Source organism: Rhinatrema bivittatum, chromosome 8 (genome assembly GCF_901001135.1).
Source record: "Rhinatrema bivittatum chromosome 8, aRhiBiv1.1, whole genome shotgun sequence".
NCBI classification, from domain to species: domain Eukaryota; kingdom Metazoa; phylum Chordata; class Amphibia; order Gymnophiona; family Rhinatrematidae; genus Rhinatrema; species Rhinatrema bivittatum.
Window position 1 is genome coordinate 19,464,954 of NC_042622.1, and position 26,687 is coordinate 19,491,640.

The following is a 26,687-nucleotide window of genomic DNA, read 5'->3' on the forward strand; positions in this document are numbered from 1 at the left end:
AGCTGGTGGGTTTGTGCCTGTTCCGATCCTGATATTCCACTGAGACTTTTCAACAAGGTGGCATCTGTAACATGGAGGGTGGGACCAGTCGCTCGTTTCCCATGGCCACCAACCAACCAGCAGAAAGAATGCATTAAAATAAACAGAAAAGAAAAATGCAGATACAGGCACATGGATAAAGCAATCACAGAAAGCACAACTGCATTTGCAACATATTTAATAAAGATCATACACTTGTTCAGTAGAAAGAGAGGCAGCAGCTCAGCTTTATAAGCTGATTTGGTATTGTTTATTGGCCCAGGATTGCCTATGCTGATGTTCTCTTGGAAAAAGTCTCAGCCGTCAGCAGGACCAGGCTCAGCCTTGTGTGTCAATAGCTAGAGAACAAAAACCAAACGGGGTAAAAGGAATGGCATTTTAATAACTACACTTCCCTCTGCGCAGTGGAGTAGCTCCTTTCTCAGAAGGATAAAGGCTGAATAGGATGGACACATCTATTCTCATCTCAACGCTTCATTCTGTTACCGGTATACGGCATCCGCAGCATCAAACTACCATGTTCAGTAAAGGGATGCAGAACTTACAGGTTGCCTATAGCAAATTCTCCTATGCAACCGCAAGCAAAAGGCATATGGATGTTACAATACTACAGTCTAAAGCCCCTTTCCTTTAGAAAACCCAAAATGCTAAATTATAATTCACATAGATTTAATGATGAGAAATTCTGCAGGGAATCTTAACCCTCTCAATTCTGGACAACATGTTTTGTTACTTTGCAGCTTACATAAAATATGCCGTACTTAAAAGTTCAGCATCGCTGGGCGACCATGCGAACCAGAGTCTTCTATTACAACAGCCAAGGAATCTGGTTTCTAAGGTTTCAATCAGTGCAAAGTGAGGTAAATACAGATGCTCGGCTGTTTTTAAGGATCAGACGAGGCGGCGTCTTTTGGAATCGCTCTCCGCATCCTCTCCCTGGAAGTCCATATCTTCCCCCAACGGGGACACCAGGTTCAGCAGCGGATCCTCCGAGGAACGTCCAAACAGAGAGAGCAGCAGCGCCACGCCATAGCCGGTGGCACGTTCACCCTGGGAATAGAAAGGGGTGGAGATGGGGCAATTGAATAATCTTCTGACTGCCTCGAGCAGGTGGGAAAAAGGGGTTGTGCAATCCTGCAGGCACAACTAAGACTCAATCAGCATAACAAATAGGTGCACTGCACAGAAGCCCGATATTTTATCCTCGCGTTAACAGCGAAAGGAGTCTGCTCTCTAAGCAGGGCCTGAACGGTACACTAAAGTGAAGCGCAAAATCCACAGGGCCACCAAACGAATCAGGAAACAGTTTCTGTGTTACTTATCAAGGGGTGCACAACTGTACCCTCCCTTCAAGCCTTTCATATCAGGCCACTGGAGTTTTGTGTTTGTCGCCTCAAATTAAAATGACAGATAGCAAACAGACCGCGTTCTCATGTGCAGGTCCCTTTACTGAATGCTTTTAGATCAACTGATGACTTTTCAAGCCTTCCCAAAAACGTGCAAAGCTTGGCTGTTTCCCAAGGCACTTGATTGTTAATCTTTATTTGAAATTAGCATTTGCTGCATTCTGACTGTTGGCAGTTGTGTTTCTATTTTGATTGCACAGCACTCTGTAGGTGACAGAGACATTCACACCCAGCTTAAGTAAACACAAGGCCCCTGGCCCAGGGTCTGGCCCCAGCAGGATTATTCTTAGAGGTGTCAGGCAACCAGGCCCCTGGAGAAACGGTGCAGGGAGCGGACAGGAGCATTAGTCGGTCAGCCCTGTGTTCAAGGTTTCTTTATGACAAGGTGGGCCAAGGCACAACAAGCTGGCACGGCCTAACCCAAGATACTCACAGCATGCACTGGTGACGCTATATCCAGATGGACCCAAATGCCTGGCCAATCAAAACCAATGTGAGAAGCAATAAAGAGGCCAGCACAGGAACTCTGCGCATTATCCCGGTCCTGAAAGGAGAAGAGGAGAACATTAATTCAGAGCAGTGGCAGATTCCCAGGCACCTTGCACAGAAGGGACAAGAACAAGAACAACCAATAAACCTTGAGATGGTTTTTTTGTTTGTTTGTTTTTTGTTTTTTTTATCAGCAGTGAAAAAAATGGTCTGGACAGCTTCTGTGTCAGCCACTTCAAAGTTAAGAGCCCTTTTCCAATTTTTGAAATATAATTACAAAAAAAAAAAAAGGTTATTTGAGCAATCGTCTTCTCCCTGGAAAGTCAAATGGAAAACTATGTAGTTCCCTCCAAGACCATTACAAAAAAGCCCCGACACTGCAATGTGCCCGGCTTCTAACTCCCGGCCTGACTTACGAAGGCTTTCTCCCAATCTGTGTATAGGAAAAATGCTGAGAAAAATCAGAAAATCTGAGTTGCTCAGGATTAAAGCAGGGATGTTGAACCTTTTAGCGCTCACACGTAGGAGTGGCCAGGTCGATGGGCGTCAATGCCAATGGGACTTACACTCTGGCTGGGAGTTATGCTTTAAATTCTGGCAAAATTAGCCACCAAGGGTTGATAAACTTTTTTTTTAAGCTTAAATAAGCAAACATGAGCTTAGATGCCAAGTTAGTTTTCATTTTCAGAGAAGACAGCCTGTCAGAATTTAATCAAATCGTTCCAGATTTCATCTTAGTGTTTCTCATTCACTTCCTCTTTTCTGGGGTTATTTTTATTTACTATCTGCAGGTTTCAGACTCTTAAGAGTGTTAGATATTCAAGTCCATAGCTGTTTGCATTACATCAAAAACCTCCAGCCTGTTTTGTTTTTTTTGGAACTGAAGAACCTCAAACGGTTCCTTTCTTGCATTCAATAGCGTTCTCCACATCCCCTTAAATTGCCCTGTTTATCTGATGAACAACAGGGTCAAAAGCTGAAACACTCGTCTTAAAAGAAAGCTTAGAGCAGGCTAAACAGAGCTTCTTGTACTTTTCCTGTGGAAATCTTGAAATTGAGATGCAAGGCTTGTGAGAAAGGAGACACATGAAATCTGGCACTGAAAGAAACCTACTGCCACCGAGTTCTTCATATCGGCTACTGCTGAGGTGAATTCACTAAAATGAAGCTCCGGGCAATAGACGAGAGGGTGCACCAGGTCCCCGCAGTTCCTGCCGGCCTTCACACATGCCACCTCCCATTCTTCACTGTTTGTAAGGACTGCGGCGTGGTACTTCCCAGTGGCTATCCCCTGGTTAGAGAAAGAAGCAGAGAAGGGCTTTATCGGTGCACACGCTATTCACATTTAGATTCTGCACGTGCAGCGCTGCACCGAGATTATCTTCTCGCAGCCTGTCTCTTGCCATAAAAAAAAAATTCAAGTTACTATTGTGGTTTGACTACGAAAACACATTTAAAGTATAAATGCCAATGCAAAGCAGTCTTCCTTTGTAATGATCTTACTGCTGCCACTGCAAACAAATCCAATCTGTAGTACAACTAGACCAGGGGCATTGCAACAAGGCCCGCATTACTATGAGTGCTGTGCGGCATGGAGCAAAACAGTATAGTGTTTCAGCACATGACATTTCACTGCTGGAGTCAGAGGGATCGCAGGTGGTGCACCGGGATATCAGGGGATGCCTTTCAGCTTTTTTCTCTGACTCCATCTGCTGGAAGGGAGGCATAACCCAGCAGTCTGGACTGATCCGGGTAGGTCGGTTTTCATTCAAAACCAAATTTGTTATCAGCCGCGCTTGTACTATCTCCCATGTCTCTGTCACTCAGACATGACAAAGATGCACAGCGGAGGAGGAGGAGACGGAGTCTGTAGGCACCAGCACCAGTCTAAAGTTAAAAGGGATAGAATTCAATGAAATGTAGCTAAAATAGCAGAGCCAGGAGCGTTCCGCTCTAGTACCCGGGATGCTTTCCCTTTTCCTGCTACCTGAGCTCCAGTCAGAGTGGCCACGTCAACAATGATATCAGCACCTAGGTCCTTGCAGGCATAGGTAACGCCGTCTGCCAGCACCAGCCTGCCTTCTGCGTCAGTATTGTTGATTTCAACCGTTCTGCAACAAGAAACAAGAGCTCAAAAACTCCTCACCTGAAGACTACACAGACCAGACCCTTCTATTCCAGTAAATTACAGTCGCATGGGGTTTTTTTTTATTGTTAGGGCTCGGCACCTTCTTTCTGCTTCTCTGGGCTTGTAGCTAAACTGGAGCGAGCTCCTACAGAACTACAGTGCCACAGCTGTCTGGGCCTATGCCTCCAGTTTTATCCTTTGCCCATTTAGCTCAGCTGTCGTGGTCATGATCCTCGGTGGGCTCTCTGAAGCCGGCCAGCTGATGTAATCCCCCCCTCCCAAACCCACTTCAGGGCTCTGTACCTCGGCAGCACCCTTAGCCCCGGCTGACTCAAGGAGCAGGCGCTGCCATCGCATAGATTTTGTCTATCATAGCTGCTAGTGCACATCATTAGGAAGCTAACGAACACTGGAGAGTGCGCTGCCTGACACATCTGCAGGATTTCCAAGGTTCACAGGCTCCAAAATGCCTTGGAAATTAAAAAAAATAAGATTAAATTAAAAAGATTTAAATGTGCAATCATTCCAACTGGGTATTAACAGCAACTCTGCCATTTAGTTTGGAAAGTGCTCAGCACTATTTAGGTACCAAATACATAAATACCTATAAAATGTAGCCGATGGTGAAAGCAGGCTCTGAGAAATTGGGAGAAAGTTTCCATGAAACGTAGCACTATGTTACCACCAGTGGCGCTGCCACACTTAGCATGCCTCAGTCAATCACAGCGGAGAAGAGACTGCAAAGGCAGACTTTCACTGCTTTGTAACAAAATAACTGTCGGGAAGGGCAGCGAGAGACAGCGCTGCCTGCCACAGTTTGGAAAAGAAATGGATTTACATTTTTAAAGCTACAAAATGAACTATTTATGGAACGGCCCTGCTCAGCCTTCCCAAGCCCATTTCTTCCATGAAAAGTAAAGCACAACCTGGAGCTCCCCCATTTAATTTCAGCATTTTCTTGGTTATTGGAATTACTGCACTTCCGCAAAGGACTTTGGGAGCCCAGGAAGAATCAGTGGGATTTCCCCGCATTTAATCACAGAGTTCTCCAGGTGCCTTCTAACTGTTCCGGCTATTCCTTTTCACAGCAAGCCTCCCCCTTACTTTCCAGAGTACAGCACATGAATGTCATCGGGTCTGGTTGCATTCGGTCCAATGGAGTTCTCAGCCAAGCAAAACAAGGCATGAAGGTTGTCCTTAAAACCCTGAAACGAGAGGCAAACAAGCAAGACATCTGTAAAATGTTGTGGAAACGTTTACAGAGGTCAAAAGAAACATACAAGACCTCCAGACTCAGAAAGTTCAAAGGCTAATCTGAGCCTTGTCTAACAGTAAGGGAGGAGAACGATGATGTCCAGCAGAGGTGCGTGGGCAGCGTGGCCTTCAGCTGCTGCAGGACTCCGACTTGCATCCTATTATAAAAACCCATCGTCTGAACTGGGCTCCCTTAAACAGCAGAGAAGTCAAGGTCCTAATTTACAGAAGCACTCGCACACAACCTTATCTTCAGTCATCTGTATTTCATCGCATTTATGCACCTGAGAAATGTGTAAACCACGCAGAACAAAGCCAGGATTTTGCACGGGAAAAGAGGAGATAAAAATCAGCATTTCACCACTCACCTATCTGTTAAAGTAAAGCTCTCTGAGCTCAGGAAAAACCTGCTAAAATAGCCTCCTCGCTTTTTTTACGGATCTATTTAAAACATGTTTTTAGATCTGTCTTTGGTCCAAACTGTCTGGTGGATACCTAATACGATGTTATTGGCCGTGTGTGTGTGTGAGAGAAACGGATATCACGGAGTTACAAACCAGCAGCGCAATTCTCCAACAAACACAGACCCTCAGGGGCTGGGCTCGATCGCACAGGCCCAGAAACTCAAAAAGGGAAAGCAAATCTCCAGGTAGGGCCCTAACGCTGCATTGTATAAATTCATCGAGCAAACTATTTTAGCTGAAAAAGCATGTAACAGAGATATTTATCAGCTGGCTTTTGGTTTATAAGCTCTCCTGTACACTTGGCAGAGTAAGAGCACAGGGTTTACTGGGCCAGCTTTGGCCAGTGGACTATAGGTCAGACAAACCAAAGCTTTTTGTCTTGTTATACAGCATTATTAAGAGTGGCGGGAATCTTTGTAGTCTGTTTGCATTTATTAATATAGCTTTAAAAAAAGACTCTCCTAGGTAAGTGATTAACATGGTTAACATGCAGAAGTGTGAAAGGTCCATGGCTACACCAGACTGCGCCTTATTCAACAGTCTTACTGCGCACTTATGGTGGAGCAACAGAGCAGAGCACTGAAGATTTATACATGAGGGGACTCTCCTGCCCACTTGGCTAGATAATGCATCTTACAGTAGTGAGTTCAGCTCCATTTTGTTCATAAAGGTAAACACTTCAACCTGAAAGAAAAAACCTCTTAGCAGTGTCATTTAATTCTTCAGTCATCATACATGGTGCGTGGCAATAATTTTAGTGCACCACTGAATGTGTGCAAGAGAGCTCGCTCTATCATCGTGTTACATACTTGCTTCACAGTGGCTCTGAAGGCCCCCAGGACAGCAGCGGCTCCACCACAGTCTCGCTTCATACCAGGCATTGTAGTCTAGGGGGAAAAGAAAGGTGCAGAACTAGTGCATTCCCCCAATGTATTTAGAAAACCGATGGGGAGGAGGGGGGCAAAAAAAAATCAAGCATGTCAGCCCCATGTCACCACACGCCAACGTCCTTTACTGCAAGGTCAGCGCGCCATGAGGCGCTAACCCAGTGAAACTTTCCCAATGCTTCGTGTTGCTCAAAGCGCAGTGAATCGGAAAGAACATGGATTCAGAGTAAGATTGAAAGTAAAATCTGTTTATTCCCACGGTGTCTGCTGGGTTGGGTGTTAAAACAAGCTGACATACTTTCCGCTTGCTGCAACCACCTGGCACGAGAGCCCAGGGTGGGTGTTCTAATGCAGACCTTGTCATGCGTTAGTGCCTGCATCCAACAGAGAACATGCGAGATGTTCATGCTTAGAAAACTATTATCTGCACGCTATGAAGTATTACTGCAGTGGGGCTCTGAAAACCAGCTGCAGCTGACCAGAGAGAGAGAGAGAGAGCACTTCCAAATACACCGACCTGGTGAAAAAACAACTCAGTAAAATATTTCCCTTACTATACAATTCTCTCTCAGATGTGAGCGGGATAGTACAACGTTCCCAAATACATTATCATCAAGTACATTTTCAAAGGCCCGCGCACGCAAATACCGGGGTTTACGCATGCCAAGCACATTTTATAATGGGCCAGGCCCTGCACGTAAACCCCGGTAAGCGCACAAGTGCCGGGCCAGCGCGCACCGGCAGCCGGCTGGCGCATGGGGATTACTGCTGCTCCAGAGGAGCAGGAAGTAATAAAATAAAAAGTTTGGGGAAACTTAGGTTAGGTTTAGGAGGTGGGGAGGAGAGAGGAAAGGGAAGGGAAGGTTAGGCAGGGGGTACAGGGAACTGGAGAGTCCGGATTGTGTCACCGCGCATATTTAGTGAAAATTCGCCCCCCCCCCCCGCGTGCACGTTATAAAATCGATTCGGCCATGTGCGCGCGCCAGGAACAACGCGCACATGGACGGCTGCGCGCTGTTTTTAAAATCGACCCCCCTCTACGAGCAGATGAAAAGCGCGTGCCTCACACTTTCAGCCTACGAGGGAGGCGCAGGCCCTTGCACATTGTACTTGTTGTGGACAAAATGCCATCTCCTGACTCACATACCTTTCCTTTAATGCTGAGGCCTCCCGTGTCATACACGATACCTTTGCCCACCCATGCGATGGTCTGGGTGGCCTCCTCCGGTGTGTGGCTGAGAATTACCAGAGCGGGCGGATGCTCAGCAGCTTTGCCAACACCATAAATGCCTAACAAGGGGATGAGAAACCAAGACAGCAGATATTAAGTTAAAAAAAATAAAGAGAAAACTAATGTACTATAACATTTGTCAAAACTTTAGGGGAATGGTGCTTCAAGATATACCATGCGTTACTTTTTCAAGGAGATGAAATACAAGTGTGTGTGTGTGTGTGTGTTGGAAGGAGTGGGGACAGTTAATAAACCCAGCTTAGTAACGTCGACATTACTCATCCAGCCCAGATGGGCAACCACCAACTCTGTTCCTGGAAAGAAGAGAGTATCATTCTCAAGAGCTGCGATGCTCTCCACAGAAGAAAGCTTTGCTAGGTAATAAGCCAGTCTCTTTAAATTTCAACCTACCTCCAAATCCTTTTTCTTTCAATTCCTCACCGCGAATAATGGTTGGGACTATGTCCAGATCCTTCCCAACTGCTTTAATTTCCTGCAAGATGCATCACCAAAGTGACCAACTCATTATGTCTGAGATTAATTGACACCGAACAAAAAACACGCAGGCCTCAAAGTTTGAAAACAACCCCCAACCCAAAACAGACCTGAAGAGCAAATCTCCATGAGAGAGAGAGTTAATAACCACAAAGCCAGCCCTAATAACTTGTTTGCAGCATGAAAAACCTGTCCTTGGCATCTGCAGGATATCTCCAAATATTTGAATAATCTCACCACTCACATAGTTTTGCATGACGTAGGCCACTTTGCTCAAAAACAAACTGTTCATCCCAGAGGAACAATGAATACAGGTCTATATGTGTTTTCTTGTTTTTGCCAACTTTCATTACCAGCTGCAAATACATTTTCACTAAGGAAATGCTGAGAAAAAGCCAAATTATTTACAACAAAACAAAGTTGTTCTATAGGACTGAATTTCGATTTCTAGCCAGCAAATTCTCATACAATTTGTGCATGTAATACAGTCTATCAGTAACCAAGACGCATCAGCATAAACAAGGTATTATTAAGGTTTCTGTGGATTATGCATGCATGCGAATGAAAGCTTGGTGATGCCTCCAGTTCTCAGCAATTTTATTTTTCTCTCCTCCAAAAGTCACAGGATGCAGCACAGAGCTGAATCGCTCTGAAGTGACACCGCTGCGGTATTTCCCCCTCCAGTTATAGCTTGTAGACACTATAAGTGATACAAGCTGACACCCAGTTTCCAAAATAGTAATACTGTGGTTTGGGTCTCTGGCTTTTTAACTTTTGATTTCTTTTTTTCTTTTTCATCTAGCAGTTTCCTTCTGCTCAGTCAGAACTGGATCTGGTGCCATGAGCCTTCATTCATAGCTTCCTGAGAAAGAGGAAAGTTGCCCCCGCACTTTCATCACCAGTATGCAAATTCAGCTCCGCCTTTCTCCTTCCCTGTACTCTCTAGCTCTGACCACTCTCTCTGTATGGAAATTGAGCTCCACCCATTTCTCTCCCTAAACTTTCCAGCTTTGCCCCTCTCTCTCTGTAATCTCCAATCCACTCTCTTCTACCACATATGAAAATTAAGCTCTGCCCTCTCTCTGGATATACTCTCCAGCTCCACCCACATCTCTTTCTCTAATGTCCAACCCACTCTCTACTACCACATATGAAAATTAAGCTCTGGATATACTCTCTAGCTCTGCCCCTCTCTCCCTGTACTTTCCAGCTCCGCCCCTCTCTCTCTCTCAAGTACAGTACAGGGAGAGAGGAGCAGAGCTAGAGAGTATATCCACAGAGAAGGTGGAGGTTAATTTTCATATGTTGTAGTAGAGAGTGGATTGGATATTATTGAGGGGGGGCGGAGCTGGAAAGTACAGGGAGAGAGGGGCAGAGCTGGAGATTATATCCAGAGGGCGGAGCTTAATTTTCATATGTTGTAGTAGAGAGTGGATTGGATATTAGAGAGAGGGGCGGGACTGGAATCTCCAATCCACTCTCTACTACAACATATGAAAATTAAGCTCCGCCCTCTCTGGATATAATCTCCAGCTCCACCCCTCTCTTTCTCTGTAGTATCCAATCCACTCTCTACTACCACATATGAAAATTAAGCTCTGCCCTGTCTCTGGATATACTCTCCAGCTCTGCCCCTCTCTCCCTGTACTTTCCAGCTCCACCCCTCTTTCTCTCTCTTTGCAGTATCCAACCCTCTCTCTTTTACCACATAGGAAAATTGAGATCCGCCCTCTCTCTGGATATACTCTCCAGTTCTGCTCCTCTTTCTCTGAATTGTTCACTCTGATATACTCTCCAGCTCCACCCCTTCTCTCTCTCTCTCTCTCTCTGTAATATCCAATCCACTCTCTACTACCATATATGAAAATTAAGCTCTGCCCTGTCTCTGGATATAATCTCCAGCTCTGCCTCTCTTTTTCAATGAATTATTCACTCTTCTCTCTACTACCACACAGCACACCCGAGCTTTGCCTGTATTCTCTACTGAAACACAACTCAATTATGCATGTCCTACACATCACACTATTTCCCCATCCTTGGATGGGCTTTTACTAATAATTTTATAAATCCTCACAACTTGCTTTAGTTCAGCCATTTTAGTGATCATACAAAAGCTCATTCTGGAACCCGGCCACTATGGACCCTAAATCTAGCCACCAGGAGCTGCCATTAAGCAATCATCAGGGCTCCCTCCAGTCCCAGCCAATCTGGGGGAGCAAAAGGCTGAAGCATGGATTGAAACCAGATACCCCTGCATGGAAGCACACAGCACTGCCACCAAGCCAGTCCTGCCCTTCAATTTCCATAATGTAGACTCATCTTGTGCCCCAAGGTTAACTCTTCCACCACCCCCAGATGTCCATGAAGCAGTGTGTCCCATCAATCAAGGTCACCAGCAGTCCAACAAAATCTCCTATACTTCAGTAACCTAGAAAGGCCACCTAGGACCACTGGCATAATTATACGTATCATTTCTACTCTGGTTCGTGCCATCTTAGTATAGCTGTTTTATGTAGTGTAACAGACAATATGAAGAGAAGGCGCTAACACCACCCAAGTAAGATTTTTCTCTGTAGAGCAGCATTGAGAAAAAGGAGAACCTGTTGCAACGCGCTGCATCATGATTTTTGGCGAATACTTTTTCTGGTCAGGCAACATGGAGTTACATCATGGCAAGTTCTTTTTTTTTTTTTAGTAACTTGTTATGGTCATGAGCACTGGTGAACTTACTACGCACCTCAATGAAGGTATCGGTGTTCATCTCATTGCAGGGAGTGTCCACGATACGAGCTGCTAGTCTCACGCCCTCACTGGCACTCTCCAAACACTAGAAAACAAAGGTTTCGCCTGACAACCGATATCTGGACAGAATCCTAAAATGCATCCCTGCACCTAAACCCCTCCACCATCTGCAGGAGACAGAGTAATACTGATGGACTGTGGGTGGCACCTTGGTATATAGGGCAGGGTTGTTTTAAAACTTCTCTGTCTCCATCTGCTGGAGGGGAGGCAAAACCCAGGTGTCTGGACTGATCCGGGTACAGGGTAGAAGGGAACCTGAGAGGTGCTTTTTACTCTGTGTGGGAAGGGCCCCAGTCTTTCACAGGTTTTCTTTCCACATATTGCCCCACATGAAGCAGAGTCCTTTGAGGCGAACTGAACTCCCATCAGCTAAGGATCCCCAGCAGAAGTCACTGAAAAATTCTGTGCCCTTTTCTTTTATGTAGGTATAATATGGGAGTAGATATACGGAAAAGTTTGGTGACAGAAGGGCCGCACAGGATTGAGGTCAGACCAGTGCAGGAAGCAGGTCTGGCGGTTAACGACACCAGATGTACCGTGCAGATTAGGATTCATACATGATTAGAAGATATATGAATTTCACATTGCAAATTTTGTCATATTTTTCTTAAGGAATCCAACTTGTGGGAAATGGTCGATTTCCAATGCATGCGGCAACACAGGGTTCCAAAACTAAGTGGTAGAGGGGCATGGGGTGGGGAGAAGGGTTTTATCCAATTCAGTAATCGTATTGGCTGAAGCCCATGTAATGCATGAGATGTCATCTGAATGGTGCAGCTGCTGCTATGGATACCTGTTCAGGTCAAACTTCAGTGCAAAATAGTTTGTAAAACGTTCAGATGTTATTTTTTTCCCTCGTAATAATATACAAGACATAAGGAGAACAAAAATCACAAAACTGAAGCAAAAGAAATGGCAGCAAAAGACAAAGGAAAGCAATAACAAGCAAAGCACTTTGTGTTGTATTAGGTTAGGGACAATGGATGTGAAGACTTTTCAGCGTATGAGCAGGGAGAGGCTAGCACACTCCCTCCCCTGAGAAGTGGAACCCTGCGAAGAGAAACTATGATTTATAGCTTAGGACTGCTCGAAACAAAGAAACGAACTGTGCATGTCTGTGACTACATAGTATAGAAGCTCTGTTCTAAACCCCAACAGATTGGTACAGATGGAAGCAAGCCAGAGAGCAACTGTACCCCAGATGTATCCTCAATCTAGGGGAGAAATTATCAATCTTTGGCCCAGTGGAGACAGACTCTTAGGCTGTACGACTTATCAGACTGGGGACCTGATAAGAGACTTAACCTTATTTTCTGAACTAATCACCAAGTCTAATTACTGAACAAGTAACCATTGTATTTGATACTTGTGCAATTTACTTGTTTTGTATATACTTCTCCTTTTATGCTGTATGTCCATAAGTGCTTCTATATCTCTGCCTTTATTATATATACTCAGTTACACATACATAAAGCCTTTTTGTACTTCACTCTTTGTGCTGTGTCCTGATCATTTCTGGCATTGCAATCAGTCTGCTGCATATGTTCAGCATCACAGGACAGTGTTGACATAGGGATCTGAGAGCAGTAAAGAACAGCGTATACTCTTTTCCTTCCATCAGCAGAAAAAAAGTACAACTTCCCAGGAGTATAAAGAAAAATGCTAATGTCTCCATGTTAGGAGCATGTGCTTTCAGACTCCAAAGGCTTGACACAGAATCCTGACTCTGCCAGCAACAATAAATCCCCCGATGCATCGTAACCTGAACTTGTGGAATCCTGAGGCAGGCGATGCACCGCTTATAATTTTATTTATTTTTTATTTAAAAACTTTTCTATACCGTCGTTCAGTAGTGCACCATCACAACAGTTTACATTTAGGCACGAAATAGGTTTGATAGTTTTCTAAGTTATCCAAGCGGTGCCAATATTTTACGGTTACATTGTTCAATAATATGCTCTAATTGAAAAGTGGGTTGGAGATGCTATTTACGATTGCCGTGCTAATCGTATAAGTGGACAACTGCATCCAGTTCTACGTTTAACAGCGCCAGTGTCTTCTGCCAGTAGCAAGGCCTCAGGCTACCTTCAGAACATTATAAACCACCAAGTAGATACCTGGAGTTATACAAGGCAAAGAACATTTAAGACTATCCCTGGCCATGTCCTGAACTAACTGTTGTTAGTTCAGGACATGTTGTTAGTTCAGGACATGGCTCTAAGAAAAAACACATGGTACTAACATGAACACCATTAAATGCTGGGAAAAAAATAGGAAAAATGCCAGAGCAATGTCTCAGTGGAGATTTCTGATGTCTTTCTGAGAAAACACAAGATGTGGAGTGAAGTGCATGCCAGGCATTAGTGTCTGCATCAGTAATCTACTAAGATTCTTTCCCTCTAGTAAAAAGATAAAGAGGAATGTTCCTCACATCCACTTAGCTATGCCCTAATTATGGAGTATTTCAGAGAATAAGGAGACAGTAGGGGCTGGACAACAAATTGATCACCAAGAAAGCGTTGACTACTGCTCTGCCCTACTTCTGAATCCATTAATAGATATCACAGGTTTCCTTTACACTGGAAAACCTGCTTACTGTGAAGAAGACAGAGCAAAGTCCTGTACGAAAGCTCTGAAGAGCTTTAACTAGAAGTGGCGAGTACTGCAGTTAAATACTCATCTCTTTACCTTCAGCATTGTCCCTTCCATTGGCCCATTGTTCTGCCCAACCAGAACAAACTCCACCGTCACAGTTTTCTTCTCTGTGCGCCTGGAGGCACTTGAACGCCGGGTGAACAATGGAAAAGCCCTGGAAATAGCACAAGCAGAGGCAAACACCTCCGAACGCTCACAGACCATCTGCAAGAAAGGGAAAACCCTGGCATGAACTCCCAAGGACAGCGGAGGCAGAACTTTACACTGGTAATTCAATTTTTAACTCTTAGCAAAGCCCTTAGAAACATCTCTTTTTGGTATTTTAACATGTGGGAGAAGTGCTGCTTCTAATATAACACAGAGCAGGCACCTTTCATAGGGTTGGGGTTTTTTTTAGTTGTTTGGGGAGAGTGGTGCCATCAGGAGCCCTTCCCGTACATGGAAGGTGTGCTGGAACCCCAGAGATACACTCACCTACAAAATTTCAGGCATATTTGTGCACGGAGAGAGCCTCCAATCTATGTATATGGATGGAGACAGACACAGCAAAAGCAACAGGTGCTCATCAGCACTGATGACACATGCCTAAAAAAGGGATAGTTTGTTGGCCTTTTGATAAATTAGCTCTGCCTCAGATTATGTTTTCCATAATTGCTAGCATTTTACATTGAAATCCCTCTGTATTTTAAAGTCATCCTAAAATATTAATAATTAAAATATCTTAAAATGACACCGAACACCACAACTATTTCATATGCATGGTTCAAAGGTGTTAAGTACTGTGATGCTCACCCTCTTCGAGTTTAGAAATCACAGTATGACAGATATAACAACTTTATGCTGTTCCTATGTCATCTGCAACCATTTGTGAATGATCCCCTGACATTCTCATAAGAACATAAGTGTCATGGTCCAGACCAACAGTGTTCCTCTGAGCCCAGCATTCTGTCTCTGACAGTGGCCAGTCTGGGTGACTTAGAGGCACCCAACACAGCCTAACAGGGAGATCCATCCTCTGCTTCTTACTCTCAGAGGAGGTGGTGATCTCAAAGTCTACCCGGCTCGCAACTGTTAAAGGACAAGTTCTCTAGACACTTATCCATACCAAGTTCTTCACATTAGTGAATTAGTCAGGATTTTCTTTTGTCTGCTGGGAAATGTGCCCATCTGGAAAAGGCATCTGAATTAAACCATGTATCTAATGAAACTCACAACAAGCTGGGAATTATTCCACAGAAAATGAAACTCATGTAATGCTTTTGTTAGTTTGGAAATACTGCAGATCATATTAAAGTCATCTTACCTGACCAAGGAAAATTATTTTATTTACAAAAATAAATATTGTATTTGTTTTTATATTCAGTTACTTGCCTTTGCAAACCCAAGCTCAAGGTGAGTTACATTCAGGTACAGTTGGTATTTCCTGACTCAAATGGCTTACAATCTAATTTATTAGAACTAGACATAAAAAGGAATAGTGTCTGTCATTTCAAGTTTGATTCTGCTGTGAATGCCACTTACAATGATAGACCTGTTGGCTCCTCCAGGAAGGCAGCTTCGGATCAGGCGGGTAATAAACTGAGCTGCTGAAGGGCTGTTGTGTCGACTGACTTTGGAAGGCAGGACCCCTACGATGGCATAATTCAGGTACAGGGGGCAGCTGTCTGTTGGGTTCGGACTCATACAGCTCAAGGCAGCCTGCCAGGTCTGAAGATGGTATAGGACAAAATTTCAATAAAGTTTAAGAAAGGTTTGGGCAGAGGATGCTCCATCTTGCTCAATGTTGCTTTATCTCGCCACCCCACATGCCCCTAGTTTTAGAACATTCTAAAGGGAGGAATAAAGGAATTCTATAGAAGGAGGTAGGGTAAGACAGAGATGTTACAGGGGAATTAATACAGGAGACAGCAGGTTAGCAGGGACCCCACATAGCAAGATGAGGCATGGAGGTAACCCTATAGGCAGAGACAGAATGAGCCCGTCCTGGTTCCGCCCCACTGCACAGAGCATTATTAATCAGGAAGACACGAGGAAGCCACTGCTTATCTCTCGGGGTCCTATCTACCCTCCGGGACACCGGCAGGCACTTGTGACCTGGCCTGGCCACTGTTGAAAAGAGGGCTCTGGGCTCGATGGCCCCCTCGGTCTGACATATGGAGTGTAATTCTGATTCTGCATTGGATATCCCCAACAAAAGCCACAACTGCAAATCCAGGCCTGCAACGGGGCAAAACCCAGGACAAGCTCAGCCTGTCCCGAACTACCAGGAGTCGGGGGGCCCCGTAAACAGAGTCGGGGAGAAGGGCCGGGCGGCTCCACCCCATCACTCGCCTCCTCGGTGACTCTGGGCTGCAGCTTCCCCCTAATCTGGCTCCAGGCCACTCGGTGCAGGTTAGGCAACTGGCCAAGGAGCAGCACCGGCCGGCACCGGGGGTCGGCATCGCCGGCGCTGGCCCGGAACTCCAGCATCACGTTCGCCATCATCCCCACTGACAGCAACCCCCCCGCCCCGGGCACGGCCTCTCGCGAGATCTCGCGCGCCCAAGCTCTCGCGAGAGCCCCTTTCCCTCCTCTCGCGAGGGTTCCGCGTGCGGGGGTGGGGGGGGGCTCGCGCTGAGGGCGCTGGGCGGGGCCGCGAGTAAAAGTCTTCCGTCGCCGCGATGCGGAACTGATGGACACGAGGAGGAGGGCGTGGCCTCTGGTCAGCGCGCGCTTGCAGGGCTGCCGTTCCACGCTTGCAGTCGTGTTGTGCTACTCGCATAGGCACACGCAGTGTTCCGGGTAATCCCAGTTAGGAATGTCTTCCATGTGCAGCAAGGATAATGCTTGCCTTAGAAATCCAAAGAAGTAAGTCTCCTGTGCTGGCGTGGAGGCCATCACTTGGCTGAGAGAGATATACTTTTAATTAAATGGGGCCGTCTAAAAGCCTAAAAAAGAACTAGCAGTATAGGCAGGAAGAGGATGGGGATCACGGCGGCAGGGGTGGTAACGTAGATTCTTTCCGAATTTAGCATCTCTCCATTCCCACCCAAGTCTGCTTCCTAGCACCTTCAGACTAAAGTGCTGCTCTGGTAGCCTTCATTTCCCCGCTGTTCCCCAGTCACATTCCCCTGCAGATCTCCTTTCCCCATTGACAGGTTCTAATTTGTGGGGGAACGCAGTACCAGTACTTTTCAGGTTTAAGAGGCAGGGCAGCAGGGATGTCCTGATGGCCTGAAGCCCACAGAGAAGAGAACAACCACTCTGCTTCCTAAACCAGGCCCTCCCCTCTTGTTCTGCTCCCCCACATCTCCTGTATTGCAAGGAACAGAAGAGGATAGGTGTTACTGAATCAGACATTGCAGAGCAAAGAAGGGACACACATACAAAAAAGGTTTGAATTAGCACAAGTTTGAAACTTGTAAGCAGTACTGCCAGTTATGGAGGCTTCAAACCTGGCCTTGATGAATGGTACTACTATGCACTACTTTCAAACTTGTATTATTTCAACCCCTTTTTTGTCCATTACCAAGAGTTTAATGTCTGGCACAACAATCCAGAACAATCTTCTACCACCTTTTTTCTGGGACATAAGAAAGAGGAGCAGAGCAGACAGTGCATATCAGCTCCCGCTTCCCTGAAGAAACTGTAGTTGCATGGGTTATTATTTATGGCCCTCCAGCTTTTGGAGGAAGCCAGGGCAGCCACATGGCTATGATTTTTCTGCAATTTCCTAGCATAGTTTAGAAGGCTGAGGGACAACAGCCAAGGGGGGGAAAAAAAAAGATATAGATTGAATGTCAGTCCCACTGCTTCTGCCCCTACTGGGTGGGTTGGCTTCCAGCTTATCCTGCCATCATCCCAGGTTCTACTGCCTCTGCTGCTGTCGATTGAACTGGCGAGGGTGAAAAGGGCCAAGAGAGTGAATGAGGGGATTTTGAGAGGGGAAGGGTGTGAGTGAAGGGATTGGAGAGAGGGGAAGGAGAGTGAGTGATGGGATATGGGAGGGTGTGAGAGTGAGTGAAGCGATCAGAGAGACCAGGAAAGAGCGACACGGGATCAAAGATGCTGCAGAGTATGAGTGGGGATCGGAGGGACTGAGATGATCAGAGTGGGGGGCAATCTGTGCGTGAAGTGATGGATGGGTGGAGAAAGAATTGGGTGTGGTGGGGGCAGGGAGTGAGGAGTGAGTGAGGGGAGCATGTGGCATTGCTCCCTTCCTTCTACCTCCAAGGAGGGCAAACAGCAGGCCGAGGACAGCGGAGAGTGCACACCAGTCTGCTCCCACCCCCTGTAAGAGAGATGAGACAATGGATTCTGGCTTGAAGAGGCCTGTGCTTTACTGACTGAGGGGCAGGAGGAGAGTTCCAGGGAAAGGAGGGGGGCGAAGGATCACCAGGGATAGGGGGGTTAGACTTAAGGGCTTTATGACCTCTGGGGGACTGGGGATGAAGAATCTGGATCACCAGGAAACAGGAAGAGGGGGTTGGAGAGAGCCCCATTCTATCTGTATTCTACTCCATCCCCCTCCCCAATTGTCCTTCACCCAGCAGTGCTCATCAAGCACGAAATGTCTTCGGTATGTGTTTGTGTGACTGATCCTGCCCCTTTCCACAGGTCACAAATGGCCCTGGCCCTGCTCAATTCTCCTCCCTTTACAGTTAAGCCCTGCCTATTGATATTTATATGTCCTAATGGAAGCCCTCAAGAAGCTCTTAAGTCAGTATGCCCAGCTTTTATCAATTCAAACATGACTTGAGTAAATTAAATATTTATTTTCTGATCATTTCTTTTGTGTTCAAGGTAATTGAATTAGAAATGCTTATGAAATATGGCCAAATGGGCAGTGCTATTTCAGCAGCCTTGCGTATCTCTCAGATCCCCCCTATAAGGAACTTCTAAATATTCACATGTGTATGGTATTCCTTGGCAGTGTCAGCGCCATGGTTATGCATAGAGAGAGGAATATCGAGTAAGAAAAGGGAAGTGATTATCCCCTTGTACAGGTCCTTGGTGAGGCCTCACCTGGAGTACTGTGTTCAGTTCTGGAGACCGTATCTCCGAAGGGACAGAGATAGGATGGAGGCGGTCCAGAGAAGGGCGACCAAAAAGGTGGAAGGTCTTCCTAGAATGACTTATGAGGAGAGATTGAAGAATCTAAATATGTACACCCTGGAGGAAAGGAGGAGCAGAGGTGATATGATACAGACTTTCAGATACTTGAAAGGTTTTAATGATCCAAAGACAACGACAAACCTTTTCCGTAGGAAAAAAATCAGCAGAACCAGGGGTCACGATTTGAAGCTCCAGGGAGGAATATTCAGAACCAATGTCAGGAAGTATTTCTTCACGGAGAGGGTGGTGGATGCCTGGAATGCCCTTCCGGAGGATGTGGTGAAGACCAGAACTGTGAAGGACTTCAAAGAGGCGTGGGATAAATACTGTGGATCCATAAAGTCAAGAGGCCGCCAATGAAGAGTGGGTGACTCGCCAGAATGATGGCTACTGCCTGGAGACAATACCCTTATTCAATAAACATATACATGCTTACTGTGACTCCAACATCGCTCTAAGCTTCAACAGCAAGAGGAAACGTGGAAAAAAGGATTTGCACTCACAAAGAGGGGAGTAGCTGGCTTGTTACGGCGGTTACTACCCCAAACCAAATGTGCCTGATACTTCACTTTCGATGCATATCCAGCATGGCTCTCTGCTTCAACGGCATGGGAGAAGACTGATACATCACGCATTTCCAGCATAGCTCTCTGCTTCAACGGCAGGAGAGAAGAAAAACTGATTCTTCACGCATATCCAGCATAGCTCTCTGCTTCAATGGCAGGGGGAGAAAAAAAAAAACCTGATACTTCACGCATATCCAGCATAGCTCCCTGCTTCAACGGCAGGGGAGAAGAAAAACAACCAATAAGGGCTGTGTATAACATAGTCTGGGTAAAACAGGCATGGGTGTAGCTTGCTTATTGCGGTGGTTGCTACCCCTACTACCCCTAACTAATCAAGCTAGATATTTCACTTGGATGCAGCTCCATCACTGCTCTCTGCGTTAATGGTGGGGGTGGAAGGGAAATAGAACCAAGAGCTAAGAGAAACAGATAAGTATGAGAGAAAAGATGTGTGAAGCTTGCTGGGCAGACTGGATGGGCCGTTTGGTCTTCTTCTGCCGTCATTTCTATGTTTCTATGTTACATTGCTGTGCCTTAGCTAGTTTGAAACGTCTGGATGTTTTTATTCCACGATGTCGTCACAATCATGGTTAAAAAAAGAATCTGGTTTTGGTGGCAAAGCCTGAAACCCCCATTTTTAAATTAGGATGAAACTCTATAAAATCCACAAATGTGTTCATGGCAGATCTCGAGGCTTTAAAAGAGCAGTCTGCTCCGACATTTCATTCACTTTCTGTGCAGCACACTGACTTACTCAGACACACTCAAGCCATTAATGCTGCTTGCCAACAATCTTCTTGACATTTGATCTGCAAGAGGTCAAATTTTCATATCGCTATGGCTACTAACCAATGGTAGGACAGCTTTAAAAATTCCCCACGACGTCACAATATGCTGTGATCTTCCTTAAGATTGCAACCGAACTGAACTGGCCTGTTTCACTCTTGGACTCCGAGGTAAAGGAAGAAAATTGAATCTAAGTGTTGAGGAAATGAAAAATGTGAGCTGTGGGTCACCAAGCGCTCTATTAAATAATCTGTGCTAGAAATTTGAATGAATGGGGCAGTAGCTAATAACTGGCAGGAACAGATATCCAGCCAGAAATGCTGATTTTACAAGGCTAGTTTCCTGCTAGGAAGTGAGGCTAAAGATCAGATGGTCTATAACACAGCAACAAAAGTAAATGACTACAAATAAAGGCCAAAATGGTCCAGCTGCGCTGCCCCGTCGAACTTGGTTCCCGTTGGGTAGACGTATATAAATAAATTCCCATATGCAACCAAACACTTTCTCCCCTTTCCATGGTGTTCATCTGATCTTTCCTTTTGCTACCGTTGCCCTCCCTATCCATCCCAATCTTGCCCAAAATCTGCTACAGTGATGGCCTCTGCCACCTCTGCTAGTAAAGCCACGTCGGGCCTTGCCATCTTCAACATTGAGTTTTTGCAAGACCAATACGTAAGGCAGCACCGTAAGCCCTCTTCTCTGTCTTCCTGCCAGGTTTTGCAACAATTCCCACAGACACCAAAGGTCAATAAGGCAGAGTTGTGAAAAATTCAGACTCTCCCTGCTCATTGAAGTTTGGGTTTTATCCATGGTCCCTTCATGAAGGTCAAGCTAGCCCTCTTGGAAGCCTATTACAGTGCAAGAAATCGCAGACTACCATTTGTTTAGGAAGCAGCTCAAAAACTTTGTTTTTCCAGAGCTTCAATGCACAATAAAGCTCTGGAATTTGTTGCCAGAAGATGTGGTTAGTGCAGTTAGTGTAGCTGGGTTCAAAAAAGGTTTGGATAAGTTCTTGGAGGAGAAGTCCATTAACGGCTATTAATCAAGTTGACTTAGGGAATAGCCACTGTTATTAATTGCATCAGTAGCATGGGATCTTCTTAGTTTTTGGGTACTTGCCAGGTTCTTGTGGCCTGGTTTGGCCTCTGTTGGAAACAGGATGCTGGGCTTGATGGACCCTTGGTCTGACCCAGCATGGCAATTTCTTATGTTCTTGATTTTATTTTTGGTTTGGTGGATTCAGGTTTTACTAGTCCGTTTTCTGATTTTTATTATGTGTTGTAGTTTGCCTTTCTATGTCAGCCAATTGTTATACGTTTAAGTAATCCACTCTGCACTGCATGTCTGGGGAGGGTAGAATATGCTATAGTTAAAACAGCAGGAGGAGAACCAGGGAAGCCAGCATTCGAATCCTGCTGATGCTCCTTGTGACCTCCATTGCCTCATGTAGTGGAGGAAGAGCCTAGTGCAGGGCTTATCAACCCAGCCCTCTGCGCACATCCAGCCAGTCAGGTTTTCAGGACATCCACAATGAATAAGCAATAGAGAGAGATTTGCATATGGTGGAAGCAGGGCATGCAACCGTATCTCATTCTTCCATCTCATCCTGCCACACCAGTCCAGCCCTTCACAAATGGGTTATTTCCCCCTACCACTGTTTTCCACTGTAACATCACAGCCACCACTTAGGAGGTGGTGCTAGCAGCAGGACCCCAATATTTTCTGCCTCGCCAGCGGATGGTGAGGTTGGAACTGGTGCAGGAGCTCGGCGCTGGATCTTGATCAGACCCCAGGGGTCAGGCCACAGCTTTCGACCAGCAGTGCGAGCCCATTGCTCGGCTCCCAGTCCCTGAGGGGGTGGTTTGTTGAGCCTGTCCAAGAAGCAATTAAAAAAAAAAAAAAGGACAAGGCAAAGAGAGGTCTGGACAGTTCAGATAAAGTGGTTTCTGTTTCTGGGAGAAGGGCTGCCCAATTCCTTGATCTCTCTGCTTCTCTGGCTTTGTTCTCCTTCTCTCCCCATGCTCCCTCTCCTCCCTGTTTATTGCTTCAGCCAAATCCCCCCCCCAAAAAAAAATTAACAAAAAAAGACTGCTGTGCTTCTGTTGGGGGCTGTAGCGAGAGGTAGTGAGCATGACTGACTCTGCAGGGGAGGGGGGAAGCAGGAGACTTATGCATTTTCTTGCTGTCTGCCATGTGTGTGCCGGCCTGCCCAAGGTCCTCGGTGCTGTGAGGTTCTTCAGGCGGCCTCGGAGAAGGTCCAGTCTGTTTGGAGAGAGTCCTGGCAAGTGTTCAGTGGTGGGTCTTGCTCCCATTTCGCCTCTCACGTCATTTTTTAGCGCACTGTGCTCCAAGGCCCCAACACACAGTCTACCGTGTGGCCTTCCAAGATGGCAGCCATTTTGGAATCTCTGGCACTAATCGGTTCTGAGTCTGGTGTGGCGATGGCAGCGGGCGAGAAATTTGAATCACCCCTGATCCTGGTGTCAGCTATTTCCTTAAGTTAGACTTCGTCTAGGGGCACGCTGGCCTTGAATCCAGGTCCGTTGGGGAGACTTCTTGCCAAAATTCTTTCATCTCCTCCATTAGTCCTTCTGCACCTTTTTGCGGCTGGGAGAGGGGCCTTGGGGGATTCCTTCCCACGTGCCAGAAGGTCTGGGCTTGGGTTCTTTTCCAGTTCCTTCCAAAAATCCACAATCAGCCCTAGAGGTGCCGGAGCCCCCTTGGGAGGATCCTGGAGACTCGAGAGCTCAGCATCCTTTGAAGAGGGGGAAGTTCTCCCTGGCCCTGAGGATGATTTAGACATATGGCTGGTTCCACCACGATGAGATGGTGATTTTGATTGAGCAGGTGGTTTTGTGCCTTCGCCTAGAAGAGTCAAAACCACAGGAGGCTCCGGTGTGGGATTCCCATTATCAAAGGAAAGCACAAGACCACTACCGTCCCCCTCCACCCAGAAGTGGAGATGATGTTGGTGGAATGAGAGTTCCCAGAATTGGGCCTGCGAGGAGTTGCCCTCTTGCAATGGTTGTACCTACTTCCACCTGCTGTGATTCAGAAGTTTTTCCAGGTTCCTGTGGGATGCTTTGATCACAGTAGTGACTAGACAGACCACTATTCCTGTGGAGAGGAATTAGTGTATGATTACACTAATATGTAATCATATTACGCTCTTGGTTATTTGCCTCCTTCTACTCTTTTTTCCGGCTACCTATGCTTCCAAGTTTTATCCTCCTTGTTAATTGTAACTTTGCTCCTTTTGTTAAATGATTGTTTATTGTTAAAGTTTTCTTACCCCCATTCTATGTAAACCGATTTGATATGGTTATTACCATAAATGTCGGTATAGAAAAGTGTTAAATAAATAAATAAATAAAATAAATCTTTGAAAGATCCACAGGAAAGGAAGATGGAGCCCCCTCTGCAAAGTTTGTTCATCTCTTTGGTGATGCAGATTTCTATCTGTGTGGCCCTGATGGTCCAGGCTCTCCTGCACTAGATCCAACAGCAGCTGGAGAGTGAAGAAGTGGCCAAGATGGAGTCTGCTGCTGCCTTTCTGGTGGACACTCTATATGACTTGTTGCATAGTTGGTGACCCACTCGATTGCTGTAGGGCAGTTCTTGGTCCAAGATTTATCTGGGAAAGTTGCCCTTTAAGAACCAGCTTCTGTTCAGGGAGGATCTGGACCAGTTGGTGAAAAATCTTGGCAAACCTAAACCCCAATGGTTGCTGGAAGACAAGGGATGCGCTTTTTGTAGGGCTCGTAGAGGTTGCGAGCACTTTCGAGCTTCCCTGCCATATTGTCCAGGTAGACAATATTTTGGGGCCACCGGCTACTTATTTGGGGGCCAGGATCAGTCTTTTTGTGGAGCCAGAAGGCAGAGGGGGATGTCAGTTCTTTGTCAGGAACTGGTAGAGCCTCCTCATGTGATTCCGTGGGTTCACTCGCTCTTAATGGCTGTAGACGGCCATCTGCAGGAGTTCTACAGGGAGTGAACCCATATAAAGCAAGTAGCTTTGTTCAAACAAATGGTTTGGAACCCACGAGAGAAGGAGCTATACTCGACTTAGTGCTCACTAATGGAGATAATGTCTCTGATGTCCAGGTGGGCGCCCACCTCAGCAGCAGTGATCATCAAACGGTATGCTTTAATATCACAAAAAGGATACGGAAAAGAAGCACAAAGACCCAAGTTTTGAGTTCAAAAACACGGACTTTGATGAAATGGGGAAGTACCTGGAGGAAGAACTAAAAGGCTGGGAGAATGAGAGAGATGTGGATCAACAGTGGACCAATCTAAAAGGAGCAGTTACCAAGGCAACTAATCTATATGTTAGAAAAGTAAAGAAAAGCAAAAGAAAAATGAAACCTATCTGGTTCTCAAAGGAGGTGGCTGACAAAATAAAGGTTAAAAGAACAGCATTCAAGAAATATAAAATATCCCAAAGGGAGGAGCACAAAGAAGAATATCTGGTAGAACTGAGGGAGACGAAGAAATTAATCAAGACAGCAAAAAAATCAAGCGGAAGAGAGGATTGCCAAGGACGTGAAGAGAGGTGACAAAACATTTTTCAGATATATCAGTGAAAAGAGAAAAGTTCAAAATGGTATCGTGAAATGGAAAGGATCAATGCGTGGAGAGAGACGAAGAAATGGCAGAAATATTAAACGAATACTTCAGTTCTGTGTTCACTAAAGAGGACCCTGGAGAAGGACCGTCGCTAGTTAACAAGAAACTGGAGGGGAGTGGAGTAGATGTAACTCCATTTACAGTAGAGAATGTATGGGAAGAGCTGGGGAAACTGAAAGTGGACAAAGCCATGGGGCCTGATGAGGTTCATCCCAGGATACTGAGGGAGCTCAGAGATGTGCTGGCAGGTCCGCTGTGTGACCTGTTCAATAGATCCCTAGAAACGGGAGTTTGCCGAGTGATTGGAGAAGAGCGGTGGTGGTCCTGCTTCACAAGAGTGGGAACAGAGAAGAAGCTGGTAACTACAGACCGTTAGCCTCACTTCGGTGCTGGGAAAAGTAATGGACTCACTGTTGAAAGAGAGAATAGTGAACTATCTATAGTCGGGAGAATTGCTGGACCAGAGGCAGCATGGATTCACCAGGGGAAGATCCTGTCAGACAAATCTGATTGACTTTTTTGACTGGGTAACCAAGGAATTGGATCAAGGAAGAGCACTCGATGTCATCTACTTGGATTTCAGCAAAGCTTTTGATACAGTCCCGCATAGGAGACTGGTGAATAAAATGAGAAGCTTAGGAGCGAGTGCCGAGGTGGTGGCCTGGATTGCAAACTGGTTGACGGACAGAAGACAATGTGTGATGGTTTTAAGCGGTGTACCGCAAGGATTGGTGTTGGGACCGGTCCTGTTCAATATCTTTGTGAGCGACATTGCGGACGGGATAGAAGGTAAGGTTTGTCTTTTTGCGGATGACACTAAGATCTGCAACAGAGTGGACACACCGGAAGGAGTGGAGAGAATGAGACGGGATTTAAGGAAGCTGGAAGTTGGAAGAGTGGTCGAAGATATGGCAGCTGAGATTCAATGCCAGGAAGTGTAGAGTCATACATATGGGGAGTGGAAATCCGAATGAACTGTATTCGATGGGGGGAGAAAGGCTGATGTGTACGGAGCAGGAGAGAGACCTTGGGGTGCTAGTGTCTAATGATCTGAAGTCGGCGAAACAATGTGACAAGGCGATAGCTAAAGCCAGAAGAATGCTGGGCTGCATAGAGAGAGGAATATCGAGTAAGAAAAGGGAAGTGATTATCCCCTTGTACAGGTCCTTGGTGAGGCCTCACCTGGAGTACTGTGTTCAGTTCTGGAGACCGTATCTCCAAAGAGACAAGATGGAAGCGGTCCAGAGAAGGGCGACCAAAAAGGTGGAGGGTCTTCATCAAATGACTTATGAGGAGAGATTGAAGAATCTAAATATGTACACCCTGGAGGAAAGGAGGAGCAGAGGTGATATGATACAGACTTTCAGATACTTGAAAGGTTTTAATGATCCAAAGACAACGACAAACCTTTTCCGTCAGAAAAAAATCAACAGAACCAGAGGTCACGATTTGAAGCTCCAGGGAGGAAGACTCAGAACCAATGTCAGGAAGTATTTCTTCACGGAGAGGGTGGTGGATGCCTGGAATGCCCTTCCGGAGGAAGTGATGAAGACCAGAACTGTGAAGGACTTCAAAGGGGCGTGGGATAAACACTGTGGATCCATAAAGTCTAGAGGACGTGAATGAAGAGTGGGTGGCTCGCGGGAAATGTCATAATGCCTCTGTATCGCTCCATGGTGAGACCGCACCTTGAATACTGTGTACAATTCTGGTCGCCGCATCTCAAAAAAGATATAATTGCGATGGAGAAGGTACAGAGAAG

The 26,687-nt window shown here is 45.9% G+C and overlaps 1 protein-coding gene across 1 annotated transcript; it reads right to left on the reverse strand.

The window, feature by feature from the left end:
* Positions 1-200: 200 nt before the first annotated feature.
* On the reverse strand, positions 201-16,381 carry NPEPL1 (aminopeptidase like 1). Its single transcript, XM_029611390.1, has 12 exons — positions 16,182-16,381; positions 15,372-15,557; positions 13,884-14,054; positions 11,131-11,220; positions 8,310-8,391; positions 7,815-7,957; positions 6,590-6,667; positions 5,167-5,267; positions 3,922-4,045; positions 3,049-3,225; positions 1,879-1,989; positions 201-1,089 (listed from the first exon to the last, which is right to left on the reverse strand). Exons 1-12 carry the CDS (start codon positions 16,332-16,334, stop codon positions 931-933), a joined length of 1,575 nt encoding a protein of 524 aa, XP_029467250.1. The 5' UTR covers positions 16,335-16,381; the 3' UTR covers positions 201-930.
* Positions 16,382-26,687: the final 10,306 nt, after the last annotated feature.